Raw genomic sequence first — 24981 nt, forward strand, 5'->3', positions numbered from 1 at the left:
AGTACAGACCTCCGGAACCAATTGTGTACTTAAACCGAGATACCACTGTATTTAATTTATAATATATACATAATCAATATAAATATGATCAATATGGTTAGAGATGTTTTAAATAAGTACTTAATGAACATTTTGGAAATACATTTTGCATCTTCCATTTGTCTACAGCAATGTCATCTCAATAAACCCTTTGATACTTCTGACCAGCTTCTAACCAAGCTTCTTTCCCAGAAGCTCTGTATGTTTGTTGCCACTAAGACTGAAACCTAAGGGGGGCTTGAATTGGGAGCCTCTGACTGAAGAGATGGGGACAGACAACCACTTACTATGCTACTCTGCTGGGTTCTTATGAGGACTGACAAGCAGTGTTGATTTTTTTTCTTAGTTTGGATACCTCTGGAGAGGAGGTAGCAACAGAATCTCAAGCTAAAAATCCTCAGTTTTACCAAAAAAATAAAGTACTTTGGAGGATTAAAATAGTCTCTAATGTTTGTGATTAAATTACCTTTCCTTTTGAACATAATTGGATAGCTTTTAGCATTTTGCCAGTTCTAGCATTTGTTGCAAGTCACTTTATTAAATTGAAAAATGTATATAAATTGCTGTATAATTTAAGAACTGCTGGCTTGTAAAGCTAGTAACAAATGAAGAAATTGCTTTTTAGTCCCAGACTTTATTTAGTCTTATTCTTTTGTGTTCAGTTTAAGTTCATCTTTAATGCCCCAACTCTTAAAATCATTGCCATTTACCCTTTCCTACTATTTTAGTTGGCAGTATTAGTTATTGACAGCAGAATTGCAAATATTTAATTTGCACTCTGTATTTTTCCTTTTCCTAGACAACATCGGGAGAAGATGTACGAGATTTCACCAAAGTGCTAAAGAACAAGTTCCGGTCAAAGAAATATTTTGCTAAACACCCACGGCTTGGCTACCTACCAGTGCAAACTGTTCTAGAAGGTGACAATTTGGAGACGTAAGTTTTGAATACACAGACAGACCAATGGGTTTTTATATACAATTTTCTACCGTTAATACATTTTTTTTTGTTGTTGTTAAAAGCCACAGTAATTCCAAGAACATTAGAGTGAATTATGGATTAAGGCAAGAATTGTGCATTAAAACTTAGATGCAGCAACAATGACTGATTAAGGAACCAAGATGAAATGTTTTGATGAAATGACCCAGTGCAGCTTAAAGCTAAGCACTTTTCAATTCTGTTGATTTGAATGATTAATATTAAAAGTGCTTAAATTGTGCCGGATTGTGCCCAGAAAATCTGTTCCTTAACAACAACAAAAGTGCATTCACTGAAAAAGTGGGAAGGCATGCTTCTGTCTTTGAGTTCCAAACATGAGAAAAGCGGAGAAAATGCAGCTACTGCCTAAGATGGTCTCAACAAATATTTTCATGCTTAAGGATTTTTTTTTTGTCTTAAACTGTATTTTTCTAGGTATGTAGGCACCTCAACTGCATCATTAATAAGATGAAAGTACAGTTAGCATTATTCACACTTCTGGAATACCCTTGCCTTCTGCTTCCCCTTTTGTTCAACAATATCCATGCCGAAGTTTTAAAACCGGATAGTACACCTAAATGCTGGAATCAAATAAAACTGTGCAGCATAATCGGAGTGAATTTTTCCCAATGAAAGCAGTTGGTTCTGTTGGTTTTAGGAAGATTTAAACAAATTCCTAGCAGTTTAGGACATGAGGTTTTAAGTGAGTTCCACTTCTGGGCGTGGGATAGAGAAGTTAAGTTGGTTTGGGGCTATTTGCTGTATGTTTGCTTTCCGAAAGGCTGATTTATTCAATACAATGTATATACTTCTTGATTGTTAAAAAAACCCAAAAAAACCAGTAACACGCCCAACACAGTTTACAAAAGAATTAAACAGTAACATCAGTAAAAACAATTACCGACAAGTATTTCAAACATTCAAATACTAATCAAAATCAACAATATGCTAAAAGCGGATTAAAACACAGAAAAGCATTCTATGTATCTGGGTGGGTTTGTCTTAACGTCTTGAGCAGGTTGTGCTAAAGTCTCTGTTGTGGTTCACTTTTTAATGTCTCAGTCATAGCTAAACCAAAGTATTTGGGAGGGCCAATGGATAAACAGATCATGCTTTTTACCTGCTTGAATTGCATTAACTTTTGCTGTCCTGTTTTTCTTCTCTCTCTCTGTCTGTGTGTTTTTTTTTCTTGCAGTCCTATTACACTCATCAGTATGTGGCCAGAGCAATATGAGTGAGTAATTGCTATGCTCACACCTGAAGAGGTGCTGGGTTAAATCCACTAATAATTCCTTATGCGCGTTCTATGAAAATTAATGAGGCTTCTTCCTGTGCACAACCATGCTCTTCTGCATCTCTCATTCATTCTTGTTGGATAGGCACTGGAGAAATTCAGATTGTAACCAAGTACATGAATGTTGTGCAGTTATTAATATATTAGCATGAACTCCTCAGTTAATTAATAATCTTATGAACAACATTATGTTTGCCTAAGCTTTTTTTTTTTTTACAATTTGGTCTCCAATTTATTTTCCTTTACTCTTTGGTTTGACAGTCCCTCCCAGTCTCCCCAACTATTTCATGATGACACACACTCCAGGATAGAGCAGTATGCCAATAGGTAAGCACAGGGAAAAGTACATTTTATTTACATTTCAGAACATGATGTGGACAAAATAGAATATGCTTTTAAAAGCTTGTTGTACAAAATTGTATAGGAAATTATTGAATGTTAAAGTAAGATGCTAAAGTTTCATACAGTGGTACCTCAGGTTAAGTACTTAATTGGTTCTGGAAGTCCGTATTTAACCTGAAGCATACTTAACCTGAAGTGAACTTTCCCATTGAAAGTAATGGAAAGTGGATTAATTCATTCCAGACGGGTCTGCGGAGTACTTAAAATGGCACATCTGGAGAGCTATTCTAGGGTGGCTAATATTGTAGACTTTTTAAAAATTGATTGGTTCCATGAAGTGGCTCATAAAAAACAACCACAACAATGGTAAAAAAATAACAAAAACTGAGAACTCCAGCAGAAACATTATGAATCACAGATTCATTACTCAATTGATCCCAAGCACCACTTGAAAGAAAACTGTTTTCACTTGACTTCTTAAAACTAATAAAGAAGCAAGGCAATATTTGTTAAGGATGAGTTCCATAACTTTGGTGCCACAAATGAGAGGGCCCTGTTCTTCATCACCAGCATCTGCATCTGTGATGCAGGAAGGAAACAGAGCAGGGTCTCCATATGTTGTAAGTTTTCCAATAGGTTCCATGCACATGGTAGTGCTCCAGTTTTTGCTTCAATTTGTCCATTTTCAATTTAATTCTATATGTTTTTCACAAATATATTTAACATCCTCCAGTAGGGCTTATTTTCATGTTACTTTGATTCAGTGAAATACACATAGTGCAATAGCTTTGTCATTGATTTCAAAATCATCCTCCTATGGCCTGGTCCAAATGATATGAGTAAGCCACATGGGCTCCCAGAGACAAGCTCATAGCAATTTTGCTTCTGGGTTTGCTTGTTTGCTTGTTTGTTTGTAGATTTCACTTAGTAGGTCATCCAAACCTAGCTTGTGATTAAGCTATCTCCTCCTCAATCCACTGAAAGGCACTAAAGTTTTGATGGAAAAGATAGAAGTGATGAAAGAAGATGACTCTTGATGAAGAAGCAACAAAAGTTGGGGTAGTGATCTAATAGTAGTTTATACAAAAAGGATGACATGATGGGGTATAGATTTTAAGCCAGGAGATAAGCATGAAAATATTCAGTGGAATCAATTAAGAATTGGTGTGTCAACCTCACATTCAGTTCCATTGATCGTCTGACACAATAACTGACATACTGTACCTAAAGTAGGCTCAAAGTAGAATGAAGTGTGGTCTTATTTGGCGGGTTTTTTTTGCCTGAGTTCTTGTTCTCTTTTAGACTGGCCCAGATGGAACGGACCAATGGTTCTCTGTTCACAGATGGTAGCTCCACCACAGGAAGTGTGTAAGTAAATTAAACAAGTATAATTTCTAAAAAAGGTCAACTCCTTTGCTTATAAATTCTTCATCAATTACAGTGGAATTTAGCTTCCAGCAAGTGACAATTAGAACTTCTCCGTGATCTGTATTAATGTGATCTGCTTAATAGTATAAAATGGTAGTATGATAGCTGGTAGCATAAACCTGCAGTGTTCAATAAGCTAAAGAGAGTAATTTAGTATAGAGGTTTATATTTGTGTGTGAGGCAGCTTGTATTTCCTCACAAAAATATACTGCAGTTTAGAAGTTCTCATAGCTAATTTTTGAGCAAAACCCATTTTTGTTTTATATTTTCTTCCAGTCTGCATACTTTGGGGCTGCATGGGAAAAGGAAAGGAAGAAGCTGTTTGGAGAAATTCTACCAATGAGCTACTATGTTAGCTACGGCCCAATGTTTGCTGTATTTCACTCTAGGTTAAAGATCCCAATATGTTATTGTGGTCTGTTTGTACATTGCTACGGTAGTCATGTGTAGATGAGGACACATGGTGACATAATATAGATTTTCATTGGCACTTATAAATGAGATTACTCATTTACAGATGCATCTCTTAAGAAGTGGCAGTAAAGAATAGCTTCCATTGCATTTTACATCACCTCTCTCTGGTCTCGGTATTAAGCAAAGCGCTCTAGTTTCCAATGACCTTCCTCCACAATGGAAGACTGTGCTGGTTGCCTTAAGTGAACTTAAAAGTTTTTGGGCAAGTAATAACTATTTGTGTGAGCCACACTAATTTTGATCTATAGTTGCTGTCTCCCTTTTTCTCTGGAGCTGGATTTCCAATATCATTATGACTCAGTGTCAGAGGGTTGTCTGCTGGCTTCTTATCCTTTATTCTAGCATGGGTAGTCAGCATGGAAGGATTCAACTGGGGTCACTGTGCAGCTGATAGATCTGTCTTAAACTGTGGGCAGGTGAGCTGTTCAGGCTGGCACAACACTCCGCCTTCCAATCCAGTCAGTTAGAAAAGCAGATTGGGGGGGCGGGGCGGAGCGGGATCTGTAACAAGGCTATATCTCTTCCATAAATAGATGGTGCTTCTTTGTCAGGTGTTACTTCAGTGAAGTAAAGTGTTATCAGTTGCAGAGCATACTGCTTATAATAGACAAATCAATATGCCCACTCTTTGTCCTCTGCAAAACATCTGAGATTGAAACAGTAGAATGTGGCAGGTAGACGCACTCTGGACTATGGGACACCATGCACTATGTGGTGCATGGTGGCATAGCTTACTTATCTCAATCCTTTCCCTGTCGCTGAGGCTAGTGTCAGAATAATTAAGGGAGAATACCTAAGTTTATATTTTAACACTTCGTACTTTAGAGATTTGCAGTGACTCTGAAGTCATGGAATATTTTTCTGCATGTGTGCTCAAGTCCCGGCTTGAAAAACAATCTTGGTTTTTTAAAATTATTATTAAAAAGAAGTGAAGGAAAAAAGTATGTTTTGACAGCCACTTTATATTTGAAATTGAATTTGAACCCTGCTATGTTGTATTGAAGATAATGATTTCTGATATCGGCTTAAAAACAAACAAATTAAAATAACCATTAAGACCTGATCCTATGTATTCCCCTGAATTTTCTATTAGCATATTGTGATAGCATTGAGGTGCCCCCAGCTCCTCATGTTTTTCATCATGACTGCTCAAAAGCAATAGTTGTACTCTATAATTTGAAGAGATTTAGAATATATTTATTTTTAGCAAACATGATGACTGTAATCAGATTCTTCAATTTTGTTCAAAATTATTTTCCTTCACTTCTTATTCACCTGGCAGCTGAGCATTACATATTTCAAGAGGAATAATTCTTATTCTGCATAACTTTAGAGTGCTGTAAAAGCTGAAAATTACATTGACGCTTCCACTGCAGTGAAATTTCAGCTGAGGACAATGTGGTATCACATTTAGATTTGTGTAAGCTAACTAAAGGAAGATAACAGCAAAGCTGCATGTTTTGAACTAACATGGAAACCTCTGAATTAAAAGGAAATGAATAATGGATATAGCTCACATTTTAATAAAATCGCACAGATTTGTTGCAGAATAACCTTTTAATGTAATGTTGCTATGTGCATTTATTTTCCATTGAAAATGAGCTTCTTTAAAAACAACAACTCAAAAATGCATTTTGATATAGGAAATTTTCCAGGCAACATCTTTTAGTTAAAAGCAATGTAGAATTTGTCTAAACAAAATAAAAACATCATTCCAGTAGCACCTTAGAGACCAACTAAGTTTGTCATTGGTACGAGCTTTCGTGTGCATGCACACTTCTTCAGATAACCAGAATTTGTCTGCAACACATAATGGGGTAATATATCCTGGGGCTTCCATTAATGCATCTACATACAAAAAAATATATTAAAATAAGTTTCTTATACCCCACACCTGTTGGCTTGCATCTGGCCCATTGTGGGAAAGTTTCCGCACCCTCCACCTAAGAAAGTGGCTTGGTGAGGGACAATATTTTTGACTCGATGACCCACAGGTGGGTGAGGCCTGATGTCCCAATGATGATGGGCCTCTTTGAAGATGGCTTCAAAGAGGCTGACTCCAGGATCACAAAGGTGCTTATATTGTATCCCTTCATCTCCCTCCATTTTAGCAGCACAAGCAGCCCCCCATTTACGTGGGGATACATTCCAAGGCACCGCACGCCTCGGTGAAATCACCTATAATTGAAACCCATTGAAAAAGCCTGCAAACACCCTGCCCTACTCCTATTCCGTCCTTTTAGTGACATCTTTATGACACTTTGATGTGTGTATACATAGTCATGCACATATTGAACATATACAAAGCACTGGAAGGCACAGTCCTACAGCCCATCAGGTGCTGGGTAGGGAGAGGGTGCCTTGCTCCAGCAAAGGAACCACACTTTAATCTCTCACGTTTTCCTTTGAAGCTACTCCTATACCACCCTCATACCTGACATAAGAATGACTTCAGGTATGCGAGAGGTGGGTGTGGTATGCCAGGAATGGTCTGGTGGATCAAAGTTGGTCTGGAAGTCCATCACCCATTTTATTTCAAGTTTACCTCTCCAACTGTCACAGAATTTGCTTAATTTCTTTACAATGTATTTTTAAGTAATGGGGGGTTGGTAGCTTCCAAATTTCAGTTTTCTCTCTCTCATCCTAATCTCTATGACTAGCAATCTGTTACTCACTTCAGTCATCTGAAGCTATCTGATCCATAGGAAGCTTTATGGAAATGCATACTGTCATCTAGACTTTGTGGTTTGATCTGTGTGGAGAAAGCATCTCGTGCAAATTATCTTGGTCTGTGTGGAGCAGGGTGTTGCACTTGATAATCTCTAGGCCCTTCCAACTATTTTTGGCATGTCTGATTTAAAATATTATCTTACCTGCGGTAGTCTACCACCTGGAATTCGTTTTCCTCTTCTCGTCATCAGCCTGTTTCTTTTGAAAGTGCAATCTAAAAATGTCTGCTCTCTCATTTTATACAGGGAACATATTTTTCCTGCTTTTGCTCATTATCTAACTTTTCAAGAGTTATAATGAAAGTTGTTATGCAGAGTGCAACACATTTAGCTGGCAAAACAGATGTCCAAAGCACCAAATGTTGGGAGAACTGTTGCTGGTTTTCAAAAGATGCATCTGCTGCTGTTTCTCTTGCAAATAAATACATTCCTTATTCAGGGTCAGAACAACTCCAGATTCTTGCTAAATAATAATGCAACCCCAACCTTTTGGAAACTCTGTTATGTACACAGTGCAATGAGGTCATGCACACACACACACACACACACACACACGATTATAGCTTTTGGCTGTCATCCTGTATGTATGTGTCCTGCTAAAATATGAGTTTGGTGTACATGTAAGGGCCAGTTCACACTTTGCTCTGGCATGTAATCTCCTTGTCCCACAGTGGGACAAGGAAGTAGGCTTAGAGTTCATTTGTGCCATTTTACCCTGAGAATATACTTGTATCTGTCTGCTGAAAAAGTGGTGGTTTATTCAAATCTGTGAGGTGCCCACTTATCCCTCATGACCTCCTAGATGTGACAATGTGTATGTATGTAAACAGTGCTATTTTTCTCAAAAAAGAGGTGCATGAACACCTCCTTTGTTCTCTTGTAATGGCAATGGTCCCCACATGAGAGGTGCCGGAACTGAGTTCCAGCTGTATGTGAACCTCTACATCACTTTAACCCTCCCTGCTTTGTTAGGTATACGGGTGTGAACTAGACCTAACTGTGCATAAGAACATAGCCTTAGAAAGCAGACGACAATCCTTATAATTGTTTCAAGCAGCATTTAATAAGATAGATACTGAAATATAGTTTGTCTTCCTTTAAGCCAATCCATCACCGCAGTTTTCCATCTTACAAGCAATCTTATAAGATTTGCAGCTATCCCATAAAATATTGAATTTGTAAATGCACCATGGCTTCACTCTTGATGCTTTCTGTAAAAAATTTATAGAAATTTTTATTTATGCCTTAGTCATGTAAAAGATATTTATGCTAGGTTTCTTTTTCCTTAGGGAAGACGAGCATGCCCTTATCCAGCAGTACTGCCAGACTCTGGGAGGGGAGTCACCTGTGAGTCAGCCACAGAGCCCAGCACAGATCTTGAAATCGGTGGAGAAGGAAGAACGAGGAGAGCTTGAGCGCATCATTGCTGACCTTGAGGAGGAACAAAGGTGCTGTGATTTTCCCTTGTGCATTATTAACATATCTTGATATATGTGCTCATATATTTCAGGCTTGGTTGTGAAAAGGGCACTAGCACTAGAGATTACTTTTTAAAAAAATTACAAGTAGAACATATGCCCATGAAACAGAAGGAACAGAGAAACCAAATCATCCTCCAATAATTTAATGGTGGGAATTGCCTTTTTCCTTTATTTGCCACTGCTCTCCCCTCTCTTCTTCTACTCTCTTTCCTTATTCATCCCATAAATCAACTCTCCAATATAAATCATTGTTCAACCCCATCCTGATGCCTGGAAACCCCCCCCCCCCACTGGTTAGCTGGGGCCTCCCCTCTCCTTGTTTGAATTCAAAGCAATTATTTAATCATTCTATTTTCTTCTTTAAACTTGATTTGAACTGAGCCAAGCCATACTGCTCCTCTTAAGAATGCAGTTCAGAACTCAGTGGTAGAGTACAGTACATGTTTTGCATGCCAAAGGGTTCAGTCCCTGGCTTCCACCAAAACTGGATGTTGAGTCACACCACACGTTTACTACTTGGTTTAAGCATCAAGAGGTGACTTGTATGGCATCAACCCAAATAGAATTTTCATCATCACCCATACAGCGTGCTTTGCAGTGAAAGCGGCTCGTGCATCTGCAGCATGGCATCTGGTGTAGACTAATCAGGTGGTGAGAAATCAAGAGCGGAGGTGGGTTTGACAGTGAAGACTTAGCTTTCCCCAACCTGGTGCCTTCCAGATGTTTTGGACGCTGCTGGTCAAGGCTGATGGGAGTTGTAGTCTGGGCACCAGGTTGAGAAAGCCTACTTTAAATTGTACTTCCACATCTGGCCAAAAAACATTCAGTGTTATCTAGTGACACCAATTATTCTATTGATGTGTTTCCAAGGTGCCATGCCTAAGCATATGTTACAGTCTATTGTAACCTGGCAGCTGCTACATAAGTTCCATAACTGTAGAATAATGATGGCAGACATGTTCTTTTAAGGGAAGACGTTTCCAGTGCATTTGTTCTGCGTTTAGGCTGCCATGAAATCTGCTGCTTATTCTTTTAAAACTGGGTTTAGGATGCTGCAAATCGAATACGAGCAACTAAAGGAACAGCATCTTCGGAGAGGAATTAATGCACCTAGCTCACCGCCAGACTCGGCTGTTTCACCACAGCACACGTCTGAAGATGCTGAGCTGATTGCAGAGGCCAAACTTTTAAGGCAACACAAAGGCCGACTGGAGGCCAGAATGCAGATTTTGGAAGATCACAACAAGCAGCTGGAATCTCAACTTCACCGACTACGGCAGTTGCTTGAGCAGGTACAGTAGTCAGATTTGCTCTGCCTTGGCAACAAAGGTTATTTATGGACACTGTGTCCTTCCAAACTAGATTCCTTCTGAAATCAATTCATTCCATTACACTTTCATGTAAATTGCAGGCATGCTGTGTCATACAAGTCTAGGTGCCGTTCTACAGCTTCAAAATGCCCCCCTTTTCAAGTTTTTATAAGATGTTTGCTGAAAGCAAAGGCATGTTGTTCACAAATGCCTAGCTACAAATGTTTCCAAATGCCTATTCCCATAACCGCAGCCAGGAAAATGGAAGGACACATTTGGAGGGAATATCTTAAGGTTTTTAATACTGAAATGACTGTACTTAAAGTCAGTGTTGCATAGTAATAGCGACACCTGGAAATTACAAGCCTTCTAAAATCATTCTTAAAAGTTGTGCCACTTGTTTTGATGGTTTTCACATTATTTAGCTTATACACACAACCAAGCTTAGCATTTCAGTTTTCCTTAGCTTGTTTAAGAAGTTCTGGAAATTTTCAGTGTGTGTGTGTAGAGAGAGAGAATGAATTTAAAATCTAGCTCAATTATATTTCCCTTAATTTGACAGCTTCAGAGATTTCTTTTTAAAAGACAGAAATATGATTATGTAATATTGTTATTAGTTTGAAAATGGGCTATGTGTTGACAGCTAGTTTGTTACCTTGTGGCATGTGCTGTTGTTTGTTTGTTCTTCCGATATATCATTTGCCCACCAGCCTCTCACTCTTCTTTAAAGTCGGCTTTATTATAGTGATATGTTGACTGAATCGTGTTGATTAGAGTAATAACCTGTCACAGTGGATGCATTATCTCAAAGCTTGTGGGAAGAAAAACTTACTGAGCCCAGTGAATACAGAGTGTTAGTATGGAACACTGGAGCACGTCGTTAGGAAGAAAATGTTGCATGTCTTAACACTGGGACTTACAGGTTGCCATTGGGAGGTGTGCTGGCTATTTTTATTTCAGTAAGCCCAAAGGATTGGTGCTCATTGTGAAATGCTGTCATTTTTGTCCGAAAGATTGATTACAATGTCACACTCGGCGGTGAAGCAGAGCTGGCATGTGGCACCTTGACAAAAGACATGTTAATTAAAAAGAAGAGGAAATAATGAAATAATTCAGCCCATTTATTTAGGCTTTTTTAGTTTCTTCCAGATACACCAAAGACTTAAGCAATTTGTGTGGCAATTCTAAAGCAAATCAAAGTAATACAGATTCCCCTTACCAAACTCTGTAACCTATGCTTTTATTCGTTTGATCTTATTAAATTTGTGTGAGCATCATCTCCAGCCTGGATATCAAAACCTTACTAATAGATTATATCATATGATAGAAAGTAGACTTTGCTATTCTGAAGTGGACTTCTGGACTCAAATTATTTCAAAATCTAATTTAGCCTGAAACAGATTCCAGAGTTAATGGAGGCTCTTCCTGCACTTCACCTCAGCATTCTGGCCTCAGCTATTCACCTGATGAGGAGGCCACTTCACATTTTAATCAGACAGGTAAGTCGCCTGGTCATTGCAGTGGTAGAGATATATTTGTCATGATTCGGTTTCCAGATACTTTATAATATTAAATCAGAGCTAACGCCTTGCAAAATGCATGATGTGGGGGGGTTGAAGTGTGTGTGTGTTTTTCTAGCTCTTTGCTTATACGATTTCAACTCTCTCCGCTGTAATAGTTTTAAGTACATATCTGTCCAGAACAAAAGCATTAACAGGGACGCAGGTGGCGCTGTGGGTTAAACCACAGAGCCATGGGCTTGCCGATCAGAAGGTTGGTGGTTCGAATCCTGGTGACTGGGTGAGCTCCTGTCCACCTAGCAGTTCAAAAACATGTCAAAGTGCCAGTAGATAACCTCCAGCGGGAAGGTAAACGGCGTTTCCGTGCGCTGCTCTGGTTCGCCAGAAGCAGCAGAGTCATGCTGGCCACATAACCTGGAAGCTGCCTATGGACAAATACCAGCTCCCGCGGCCTATAGAGCGAGATGAGCGCGCAACCCCAGAGTCATCCACGACTGGACCTAATGGTCAGGGGTCCCTTTACCTTTAAAGCATTAACAGAGAGAGCGTGCACACAGACTTCCTTAGCTGCCTTGAACACTTCCTTCTAGAATTGGAAAGTTGGAATATAAATTCCCTATTAATAAATATTATAAAATCTGCTTATTATGGAAATTTGACACTTAAGGACGTAATTAATATATGTAGTCTTTCATCATCTTTCCCTGCCTGTATCAAGGCATCAGAACTTTTAGCTGAAAGATTCATAATACTTTAAATGAACCAGTGTATGGAAATTTAATTATTCATTCATTTATCAGTGTTAGCCTGCCACATGGCTGCAGAGAGGCCCTCAGGACAGCTTAACAAAAGTTTAATACAAAACAATAAAATTCACCTCATAAAACAAATAGATGAAATGATCTAAAACCAGCAATAAAGTGGCCACATTTGTATGTAACAATAAGCCAAGAACCTTGGCTTAATAAACCGTACTGTGCACATACTGGTACAAGGGGCCTGATCACTCCTCCCTTTGTGCCAGCAGGCCTTCAACCAAAGTTTGTTGTTGTTTAGGAATCCTGGCTTGTTGGGCAGAACAAAGCACAATCCCAGGCTCAGGTGTAACAAAAGCCTGTCCCCTTTTTGATGTTGTTTAATCACTTACACAGAAAGAGAATGAAAGGAGTGATCAGGCTGCATGCACCAGCACACAACTGTTAACAGCTTATTACCTGCAAATATGGCCAATACATTGTTGCTAAATTTTCAGCAACTGCTAAATCGCTTAATAATAAAACTCAGCCCAGATGCTTGTCAAAGTAAAACAATGTTGTACATAATTACTGGAAAAGTCTGGTTCTGTAGTAGTGGGAACTACTAAAAATATATTTAGGTCTTTCTTTCTTTTTTATATATTTATATTCTATACACAATATTGGTATTTTAAAAGTATGTGTTACCTTTGCGGTGATGTAGTTTAATTTTGGTTCCCCTCTCCATCCTGGTTTTGGGATCAAGGGAAATTAACTTGCAACTCTGAACCACTGCAGAGGCCAAATTGAGGGAGGGAGTGTGCTCCTTCTCTTCAGCCCAGAAGCCACTTTGGGCGCTTGTACTAGACTGAGAAGAATAAGGTGCAGGTAGCATTGTCTTCAGGAAATAAAGTTCCTGGGCCCAGTTATCTGTAGCGTTCTACCAAAACTTTCACCTATGGTTTTTCCCCTGGCCATTCTCCGTCAATTAATGGGAACAATAAAATTTGAAAATTATCAAGATGAAAGGAAATGTTGTTGAATTTCTTATAAATTGGGTGCAGGGATTTTGATGCAGTTACCTTGTTTCTGAGGTGGCGAAGGGGTGGTCGTGAGTGTCCTTTCTTCTCATTCTACAAATTGCCTGCAACCTCCCTAGCTTCCCATGCTTCACTTAAAACACAAGTGGAGACAACATGAGGTAATTTCCTATGGGGCTTTTTCAGAACAAGAAGTGTTCGCTGCCAGGGAAATTATCCAGAGTGCTGGATAAATGCTTACAGTGGAACCTTGGAACGCCTCGGTTTACGAATTTTCGGTTTACGAATGCCGCGGACCCATCTGGAACGGATTAATTCACTTTCCATTACTTTCAATGGGAAAGTTCGCTTCAGTTTATGAATGCTTCAGTTTATGAGCAGACTTCCGGAACCAATTGTGTTCATAAACCGAGGTACCACTGTACTTGGAAGAACTCCACCCCCACCCCACCCTTAGCCACCCATCTTGCAAAAATAAGGCTAGGTCAAAATTCCCAAGAAATTCTCAAGACCCTTGAGCAGGAGGCAGAAAAGTGGAAACCTCTTTGGCAGGGGAAGCAAACATTAGATAAAAAGGAGGACAGGTTTTGGAACAGTATTAATGAACTAGATCCTAGCACTTTCTGCTGCCAGCAATATTTCTTATTGGCATGAGGAAAATACACATCCTCAGATATTTGTCCACACCAGTTTAGGAAGAGGCATTTGTGTGCAAGAGGAGCTCATCCTGACCTCTACTCCTCTCCCCCAACCATGGGAAGTCTGCACTGGGAGAGGCCCTCTCCTACCTTTCACATAGCAATACTTAGTGACCTTTTGGGCACTGAGGCTGCCTAAAAAGCTTTGGAATATACTGTCATCAAGCACCCTTTTAGTGCTTAATAATATAAACCTTAATAGCATTTTTTACATCTAGTTGCTTCTGCACAATTCAACCTGGTTTATCTCAAGCACAGTGGCTAAGCTTTATAATGCAGAAATGAGTTCAGCTATAAATGTATAATTTGGTATCTATGCCTCTCTTGCCTGGCCATTATCAATGAGCAATTCTTGCATATCAAATGAGAGAGATTTCAAACAGAGGATTTCTTCTTCTTTCTCCGTCTTGACTCTAAATACATTAAGGTGGGAAGGATGGGTGGAAATACCGTGTTTCTCATAAATTAGGCATGCCTATAAAATATGCCATGGCACAATTTTCTTGAGGCAAAAAAATATAAGACATACCCCAAAAATAAGCCGGAGCAGGTCTGGATGGCGCTTCCATAAGGAGCCGGCAAAAGCTTCAGCGGGACCCGGCGAGAGCCGCAGCGTGCACTGCGCCAAGCCCCAACTGAGCGGGAGCCGGCAAGGGCAGCAGTGGGTACCATAATTAATAATAAAAAAGACATCCCCTGAAAATAAGCTGTGGTGTGTTTTTTGGAGGAAAAATAAATATAACACTGTGTCTTATTTTAGGAGAAACACGGTAGCTTTCGGGCTCTTAAATGCTGCTTCTCTATTACAAAACTGATTGCACCTTTTGTTTTCATTAGGTGTAGATGACTTGTTAGTCCCACCTCATGACACTAGCACAGATCTAACAGAAGTCATGGAACAAATCAACAGCACATTTCCAGCTTGCCGCAGTAAGTGTTAAGCATATTGAGCCAAGGAAAGGGAGGCTGAAGCTGAGCAATGATGCAGTCATTTACGGAGATGCAAAGCCTTTGTAACACTCTATAGAGCTGCTCAGCAAATGGATTGAACAGGATCTAAAGTGAGCATAGACTTGAACAGTTAGCAATATGTTTCAGAAATAATTACATGGTGACCTGTTTCGCTTTTTAAACTTCAAACCCTATTGCTTCCAAAAGAATCCTTACTTTCATTACCTTTCCAGCAAAGTAGCTGTTTGAACAGCCAATAAGAAGTGATAAAATGCAACAAGCAGCACTGCAATATCCTTCTACTGACAAAAACCAGATGTAAACAAATCAGAACAGAGCCAGTAAGGTGTAGTGGTTAGAGTGCCAGACTAGGACCCGGGAGAACACGATTCAAATCCCCATGAAGCTTACTGAGTGACTCCGGGCCAGTCACTGTCTCTCAGTCTGACCTACTTCACAGGGTTGTTGTGAGGATGAAATGTGGAGGCGAAGAACCACATAACACCACCTTGAAGGGTGATATATAAATGTAATAATAAATGAAAATAAAATAAAAGTAGTAATTGGCAATAAAAAAAACCTCGTCAAAAACTATGAGCCCATGATGAGGGGAATACTAACCTAGAAGACGAGTGTCCAATGCATCTGGGAGATTATGAACTGGGCCAGGACTGTCCTCTGGTACAAAGTATGTCCATAGCAGGATGCTGTAAGAAAACAAGGTGTCTTGATAAATATGCAGTATCTACTTGGATCAGTCATTGCTGCCTGTGTAGCTAAGTGCCTTCAGAATAATCCATTGCCCTGATTCATAAATTATATCAAGCCCTCATGTGGTGGAGGAATGGCACGCTTCTCCCTCCATTGCAGAAATGACATAAATTATGATGCCAGATTCCACAATTTCTCTCCAACAGAAGAGGAGGGAGATATCCTTGCCATGCTGCTGCAGCCATGCAGAGCTTTGATTAACATATGAACCCAAAGCTGGGGAGTGACTTTAATTTGGACTATATTTCTGATGGGTGACAGTGGTGCTATGCCTGACTCTTAGCACCACACACACTTAACCACATGGACAAGTAGCAACGGAGTAGTTCCATCATGCACATGGGACAATATAAGCTGTGAGACCAGTCCCAGACTTCATAGAAATGGGAGAACAGAAATACCTTATTAGGAATGAGAGATTACACTTCCTATTAATTTTTCATTCTCTCTCTACAAAGAGAGATAATAATGTTCTTTATTTATAGGCCTCCTTTCACTGGAAAATGAGAGATAATACCCATGCAGTTTTGCTTGTATTTATTCTGGTCCTTCACAGAGTATAGTGCAACTTTTCCCCTACTAGAGAGATCATTGTGGCTAACTTTTGTTATGATTATTTTCAATCTTGTGTTCGTTGATTGCCTATTAGGACAGGAAGCTAAATTCAGCTCTGTAGTTTAGTAACAACTTTGTATTGCTTCCTTTGAAATGACCATCAAAGTAAACTCAGGCTTATATGGTGCATAATCCCATGCAAAATACTCAGATAACATCAAATTATATTGTGTTGTCCAGACACCACTGAACTCTATTAAATATTCCCTTTATCTCTCATGCACAGTTTCCTCCTTTTTCAGAAACTACGTCTGGGAAGATACACTTCACACATAAATAAAAGGCAAATTAAAATCCAGCTAGTTTGAACTGATCTCTAGAGTCTGGGGTTAGTTCAAGATAATTGCCCAGACCTCCACGTTTAATTCAGAACTTGAGAATCTATTTCTAAACAAGCACAGCCATTTGACGTCATTAGGCGGATGTGCTGATTGTGAACAATTAAACAGAGGATTCTCTTTTTTTTTTTTTAAACATAATTTTTATTGATTTTACAAATTACAAAAGATGGTACATACATATACACCTTTTCCACCTTCTTCCCACCCCCCTCCATGGGTCCTCCCCTGCCACAGAAGTATCCCACGCAGGTGAACAGTCAGAAGTGGTCCATTTTATGATTGGGTTTCTGTCCTCCTCCCCCTCCCCTGCCCCCGAAGCCCCCCCCTGCCACCAGGGAGCTCCAGTGAACCAGGGCAGTACGCAGGAGTTCATCCATCCAACCATCTATTGTCATACCAAAAAAAAAAGAAAATACAAAAAGAGAAAAAGAGAAAAAAGAGAAGAAAAAAAAAGACAAAAAGGAAAAAAGACAAAAAAAAATTCATCATAATTGTTAAATTCATAATTGTTAAACCATATTTTGTGGGCTTCCCCACCCTCCCCCCTTCCCCGGTTTTCCTCCCTTATTTATCATCTTCAACAGTTTCATAGTTCATATTTTATAACATACACCTTTATATCTTGTACCACTTTTAAACTAACTATTATCATTTTCGCCTATTGTCCAATCACTGAGAAATCAAACTCCCATTTTTTCTTCCCGTGCCTAATTTTTACCCCTCTATAGGCCTCCATATTTTCACCTTTTTCCAGAATCAATTCACTTTTTAAACCTATAATTATTCCCAAACTAACCTTACACCCCCCCCGAGTACTGGCTCCACCCCACCAATCCAGCAAGTTCCATAGTCAGCAGTCCAGTTATAGTCCTATTAACCCATCCTTACAATCACAACTTCACTTTCCCTTCACCCCACCCCCTGTTTACAGTCTTTTGCCATCCAGGCCTCCATATCAGACCCCTGAGCTTCTTCTCTTCTCTGCTTAATTTTTCCTTCTTCCCTGTGGTCATTCTGGAGTTCCAGTAAGTCCAATCGTGCCCCCCTCGAAGGGGAGGCACTCCATCCAACTTTTTGTAGAGTAAAATCATCATTTTTTTCGTGATGGGCTTCATTTTGTGTTAAGTCATCACAGTCCTCATCATTGTCATTCTCACATTCGTCTTCTTCAGTTTCAAAAGCTTCATCTTCTAAGAAATCATATTCTGCCATCATCATCTGGAATTGTTGCTGTAACACTTGCCGTTGTGTCTCCTCTTGACATAGTTCTATTCTTGCTTCCCACATTAAGGTCAAAACAGTCCGCTGAAACTCAGGCGGGTACCTTTTTGTTGACATAGTTCAGTCCTGTCAAGGTCAAAACTTGTCACATGGGGTGGAATATAATCGCAGTCTATTTTCTCGACTCCATTTTAACAAGCTGGCTGCATTCTTAAAAATAAAGTTCGAACTCACATTTCAAAAGTATATAAACCAAAAAAGAATTTCCAAAAAGTCCAGAGATAAAGATAGAAATAGAATTTAACTATAAATCCTGATCAACTCACTGGATTGTCTGGGCTGCCGGCTCCCGAGGAACAGAAAGGTCTTTCTTAGTCTTAACTTCTTTCTGCAGGGCAATCACAACCACAGTCTCTCTCCCCTTTTACCCTGCATTTAGGGGAGATTCTCTTTGATGCCTTTGAGGAATCCTTTTAAGTTGAAATCTTCTGTTTACGGCTTCGGGTTTCTAAACAGAGGATTCTCAACTCTTTTATCCACTGTGGTAAGGGGCAAATTTGTGCAATGTTATTGTGCTTTCTTTGTGATGCTCTTTAGAGCAAACTAGTTAGGAAAGGCTCACATGCTTGCCCTTTATCCAGATTCTCAAGAGATGTTCCCAAGATAGATAGATTGAAAACAAAAGTGTGTTTTGATATAGACAACAAGGAACACCCGGACACAGGTGGCAGAGAATTTGGACTTTGTAGTCTCAGAATTTGTGTGTGAGAGCAGACCATAAAGTCATAGAATTGTAGAGTTGGAAAGGACCATAAATGTCATCTAGTACAATCCCCCGAAATGGATGAATCTTTTACCCAATGTAAAACTCACGACCCTGAGTCTCATGCTCTACTGACTGAGCTATCTCACATCTGCACCCATACCAACTATTTCTCCACAGATGATGCCTTAGCCTCTCTCTCCATGCGTTTCTGTCCCTCATTTAGGGCACTGAGAGGTGGTGTTGGCAGCTACTTCTGTCTCATATTATGGTCCTGTCACCACCAGCCCTTGAGGCAATTTCCAAAATTGTCCAGTTGCCCAATGCACCTGACTGTCTCTTCCCAGCCTTGATTGACTCTAGATCGGACGAGCAGAAGCAAATTCTAATAAGGGACGTGTTAGGATGCTTAGAGGAACCCCATAGCTTGCAGAAGTATGGCAAAAACCATAAAGGCACACCCCATCCCTGACACACACAACCCAAAAAATCAAGACTATGCATGCTTAGTAGTTGCAGACAACACTTGCTGGCTTCTTATTGTTTGCTACTCTCTTTTTCAAAATTAAACAAATAACCTAGGGCTGTAAATAGTCATAAATACATATGGATGTTATCCAACAGCAAAGTAAAAATATATAGCTAGACTGGTCTAAAATGGTTAAAGCGTTCTTCTTGCTACGGGGGGACTCTGGGAACTGGTTCTCTGCTCAGAATCCCTATTTCCAAGTACCCTAATCAAACCAGGATTCTTGTGGGAACCATGTACTGTATAAATGTTTATAATTATCCCCACAGTCTACTGGGTCAGGCACAAAAGTGTGAGCCCATTAGGACTTTGGTCTGTGGATTACTCATGCAAGGAGTAACTGGTTGAATGAGGATAGACAGGGAATATTGACAGAGGCTCCACTGAGCACCGACACGGGGAGCTGGTGGGGAAAGGTTGTTAAACCCCCTGCATTGCAATTCCATTCTGAAATACTGCTGAAGAAGAAAACCCTTGATTGTATTGCTAATTGGCTTAACAGCATACTGTTTCTCCTATTGCAGCATGTGTGCCACGTGCCGTGAGAAACTCTTGCAGGGTGACTTAAGGACAGATCCTCCCTTCTGATAAACATTAGAGTCAACAACAGACAGCTATTTTTAATATATAATTTCTGTTTCTCAAATTAATGACTTGCAGTTCCTGGGAGAAAGCTTGTGATAACTGTGGCTTCCAAAACACACACACACACACACAAAAAAAAACCTTAATGGAAGCAGAGTCCCTCAGGGAAGACCTTATGTAGTTGAATCTTACAATCAAAAATATAATGGGCTGGAAATGTGTTGTGCTGTATGATGTTAACTGGTCCATAGCACTGAGGAAAAGGCCCATTATGTTCAGCAGATAGTATGCATTTGACTATTTTCTCTTGTATGAATTATAAAGTGTAAAAACTTTCAAAAACTAATAATTTTTTTCAGGGCCTGCTCAAGATATTTTGTTAGCCTGGGCAAGTTCAAACTTTCCACTCATATCCCTCACATGACTAATATTTGTGATTACTTCTTTGCATGTTGTTAGGTCCCCCCTAGATCACAGCACAATCCATCACAATGAGAAGGCAGCAAATAAACCACACAAAGGCCAGATAATTCAAGCAAGTAAGTCACATTCCCAGACAGATTATTGACCAGAAAGCTGGTATGCAATAGTGAGCTGTCCATTTTGCAGACGGGGAACATAAAGACGGGGAACATAAAGTGTTTCTCTTCTGTAAAATGGATAACTTTCTACATGCAGAATAAGCATAAACACACCTTCTCGAACTGCAAACCTCTTTTTTACAACGGACCATCCACCCCCACCCACCCCACCCCTTACTCACCGTATGCAGGTCTAGTATCATACAACAGGACACAAAACACCATTCATACATATAGCACTTCCCCATCTTTTTCACAAAGGCTACACGCATGACACCTTGGGGGGGGGGACCACTCTGTATATGCAGCATCTCCTTCTATCACAACCCCAAACAAAGAAAGGGGAGCAAGTGGTGTGGCTGAACTGCTTAACAAACTAGAGGCTCCTTTTTGGTGCCAGGTATGCTAGGGCTAGGCTGTTCTTAGCAGAAGTGGCTGGACTGCACAACTCAGAATAGTGCTAACACTAGAAATCACCCATAATTTAGAACAGTTTGAATTTAATTTAACAGGACTATGCAAAACCAGAAAGGTATGTGCCAGCAGATTTAATAGAAACAAGTTATGATAAAATAGTAGTTATGCTCAGAATCAAGGGGGTGGGGAGAATATATATTGCTATTTAGCTGTCTATTTTTTGTGACAGTTTCATCTTAATCGTTGACTCTTTTCATTTATTGCAGCTAATCGTTTTGTTTTCTTATTTACAGCAAATCTTGCCGGCAGACCACAGGTATGATGTATTTCAGTGCTTTTAAAGTTGTGTTTCCACAACTGAAGTATAAACTTACATGTGACTTTGTAATTAATTAACTGTGCATTTTCACCAGTTTTTGTTTCACTGTTTGGAAAAGTAAACTTGCACATTTACAATTCATTCCTCACTGTGAACACAGTTTAAAACAAATGGGCACATCTACTTGTTTGCAAAATTTAGTCTGGTCTCTCTATGTGATTGATGGCAATCTGTTTCTAACTGTTACAACCACAACAGGATTGCTTACTACAGGAAGCTGCAGTTTTTTGTTGGGATCCCATGGCAAGTGTGCCATAATTCACTGCACAATTATGGTTTGTGCCTCTGTGTGTTTTTTGTTTAAACAAGAGAGAGACAATATTTTGTTTGATCCCTTTCACATCGTTTTGCAATATGAGGAGCTCACAGGACCCTCTAGGGTTGATCACCATTGTCCACTGCGACATTACCGATACCTATGGTTTGTTAAATCTGGAAAAGGCCACAAACATACAGTGAAACTGGTTTAACTTGCCAAGCTAAGTCTTGTCTGTGGGAGGCATGATATACTTGTGAAGCCTAGAAGCTGGAGGTTGTAAATCCACCCTTTTAGATACAGTGGTACCTCTACTTACGAATGTTTCTACTTACGAACGGAGCTCCATCCGCCATCTTGGATGCGGTTTAGATAGATTTTTTTTCTACTTACGAATTTTTTGATAGGGTTGCTTCGACTTACGAATTTTTCCTCCCAATGCATTCCTATGGGATTCGACTTACAATTTTTTTCGACTTACGAAAGTGCGTTCGGAACGCATTAAATTTGTAAGTAGAGGTACCACTGTACTGCTAAAGTGGATTGCATATAGAGGTAAAGAAAACAAACCATGGTTAGGTGTTGTTTCCATTGGCCCATCAAGTTCTACAAGGTGTGCATCTGCACCTTCTGCTGTTGCAGAAATGGCCATTCTTTCAGAACTTGATTCAAAATATTTATGTTGAATGATGCTGCTACCTAAGAACAGTATATAAGGAAATCATTTCTTACTCTTTCCCCCCCTTTGACTTCAGGCAATGTGAAGTTTTCTGTTTTGAAGACTGCCTACTCTTCCTGACATTAAATGCAACTCCTTTTCTACAAATGCCAATATCAAGTTCCAATAATCATACGGCTGCATGGGACCTTGTAACATACTGTTAGCTCTGTGTGTTCTTACTTCAAATAGGAAAACACTTGAACTACCCAAAGATGAGGATGTTGTGGTTTTATATAATATTGTGTGTGTTTCCCCCCCCCCTTTCCCTCTCTATGCAACTGTAAATTAACAAACCGTGGAGTATTTCAAAATGGTTACACAAATGTCACTGATTTATATATCAGGAAAAGGGGTGGGAGTTTATATCCATTCTCTTTTGATATTGCTGAAGTGAACTGCATACTGAGTTTGGAGCAAAGAGTTACATTTTTACATTCCTTTTGGCTTGTTGCATTTACTGTCTCAAGCAACTTCTCTTCCAACACATACCATTCTGCACAGGTTATTTATATTTAGCCTAATAGTTTCAAAACATGGACAAAATATCAGCTTTTATAACCCTCACAGCCCCTAGTATTTGACAAATAGCATTTCTGGCTGCCTATGAGCACATGAGACTCTATTTTGCCCCAGCTAACCTCATTCAACTGCAGTAGCTGTTGGCACTAGAATGGCATTTTAATGGATTCTTTCTCCCAACTGAATGCAGACTGATCTTTTCCATCCAGGCTTTGTTTTTACTTTAAAATGTGAGCTTAGCTGCATTTTGACTTAATAAAATCATTCTGAATATACATTGTTTCTATTATGGGGGAACGGGGACGGGACATTATGATCTAAATGTGCCAAATTTTGTGAAGTCCTATTGTGTAAATCACCCAGTGCAATGGCTCAGATTGACTTGAAATTATTTTATTCTCCTTTTTGGTAGTGTTAATAAATGAAGGAGCTCTGACTAGTTTAATGGTAAAGTGTTCTGCCTGTATATCAGAAAGGTTGTCTGCCCTGGAAAACTTCAATCAGTATCAACTTGTACACATTTTCAATGGCTCCCTTAACATCATGTTAAAGGCAGAGAAAATTCTGGGGAAGCTTAGCCATACTTCAAGTAAGTAGCTGGGCATTTTCCTTCACGAGTGCATTTTCAGATTTGCATGGGTATCTGCTTTCATTACCAAAAATAAAAATCATTTGCTCAGTAAGATGTGCAATGAGCATCTCTGGAGAATCCAAAGAGCACTGGAGAAATCCAACTCTGATTTTTTTGGGATGGAGAGAAGCAGAGAGGAATTCAGCATTGCGTAAAAGTGATCATTCAGTGAGGGCAAGTGGTTTGCCACACAGAACGAACCCCCCCATGCATTGTTCTGGGGGTTCTGCTGATCCCCCTGCAAGCCAATTTCCCGAGAGGAGCGGAGTTGAATCCTGCCTCTGTTTGCTTGCCTTCTGCAAGGGGACGCATAACAGAATGACTCCATAATGACCCCATAGTAGGAGTAGTAATACTCCTGGCATGGTGTTTACTTCTCCTAATAAAACATCACTGTAACCACTCACTTCTCCCATCTCTTAAGCGGTGCTGTTAATGCTAACAGCTATGCTCAAAGGTATTATGAGGCTCAAATTAGGTAATATATGTTACATACTCTGACTCAGAATGCTATCTAAATGAAAAGTATTGTTTGTTTTAGCGTTGGGGGGGGAATGTTGCCAAAAGCAAGATACAGAAAAGCAGGTTAATATGTGGATTTTTCATCTAGAAAGAAATATATTTTGGTATAGATATTTTGAGAAGGAAAAATGTTTTGCAGAAAAGGAAAGCCATGACCACCTTTCTACCTCAAATCCATTTTTTTAAAGTATTTACTTTTGGAAACCACTTGATGTTCTGATTTTTGCAAGGTATTTTATTTTACCAGGTCACATCAAAGCAAAAGCAGCAACAAAAAATTAGCCCCCTTTTAAAACATTTTAACTGAAAAAAATCCCAGTAATGGATATGATGGGCTTTTTGGTATGACTGAAAGGTTATATATGAATTGTTTTTCTGCCTGTGTTTGTATGTAAATTCTGTCCTCTGCTGTCAAGTAAAAGCTACTTAAAACCTTACATTGTAATATTCTTCCTCCGAGACACTGATAAATAAAAGGAATACATTGCAGTAACATCTCAAAACAAAGTATGTAGTTCTTTTGAATTTTGTGGTATTAAACTATCACACTTCCCTTTTCTAATCTGGTTACATGGTATGACTTTCACTCTGAATAAAATTAATTTTTAAGCGAAGGCTGTTTGATATTCTTCATCTTAGAAGTAAACAACATTTAGAAGCTTGTTCCCTGTGTGAGAACATTTCAGACTTCAAGGTGCCTTTATGAAAATAAACTATGTAGCTGAAAAATATAGCTCAGTAAATCAGTGGATATTTTTCTGCCATTTTCCATCTTCAGCAATGCATATTTGCCAGCAATCACTCTTTGCTGGTGACAGATTTTAAATTCTAACCGCCAATCGGTGAACTTGGTTTGAAGTATACTATTAATATTGAAAATATCAATATGTGTTGCCCTGTTCAATGGCAGAACGATTTTTAAATTCCACTGACTTGTGCTCAGCAGGTCTTTCATGTCTAATACAACGTTCTGTATTCTAGCAGGAAACGTAATTTATAACCAGTGGGATTTTATAACGATGTTAAACATACTAGACATTAAGCTTAATCCGTTTTTAGAGGCTGTGGCACCAATTTTAAATTTGTTCCTTCTATGGAGGAAGCATGCATCT

General features: G+C 39.3%; 1 protein-coding gene across 10 annotated transcripts in view; it reads left to right on the forward strand.

Moving 5' to 3' along the window:
- Positions 1–24483, forward strand: part of UTRN (utrophin) — a 334111-nt gene extending 309628 nt beyond the window's left edge. For 6 of the 10 annotated variants that reach the window (XM_035108828.2, XM_035108822.2, XM_035108825.2 and 3 more), the window contains exons 67-76: positions 839–975; positions 2213–2251; positions 2573–2638; positions 3956–4021; positions 8574–8732; positions 9814–10057; positions 11466–11574; positions 14905–14997; positions 21135–21157; positions 22232–24483. In XM_035108828.2, the coding sequence (XP_034964719.2) occupies positions 839–975; positions 2213–2251; positions 2573–2638; positions 3956–4021; positions 8574–8732; positions 9814–10057; positions 11466–11574; positions 14905–14997; positions 21135–21157; positions 22232–22240 (945 nt within the window). In that variant the 3' untranslated portion in view covers positions 22241–24483. Of the gene's footprint in view, positions 1–838; positions 976–2212; positions 2252–2572; positions 2639–3955; positions 4022–8573; positions 8733–9813; positions 10058–11465; positions 11575–13423; positions 13531–14904; positions 14998–21134; positions 21158–22231 lie in introns of those variants that run through there. The other 4 variants (XR_009557350.1, XM_060272730.1, XM_035108829.2 and 1 more) reach the window with 4 other exon arrangements.
- Positions 24484–24981: the final 498 nt, after the last annotated feature.

The sequence above is a fragment of the Zootoca vivipara genome, chromosome 3 (assembly GCF_963506605.1).
Source record: "Zootoca vivipara chromosome 3, rZooViv1.1, whole genome shotgun sequence".
In the NCBI taxonomy this organism is placed as follows: domain Eukaryota; kingdom Metazoa; phylum Chordata; class Lepidosauria; order Squamata; family Lacertidae; genus Zootoca; species Zootoca vivipara.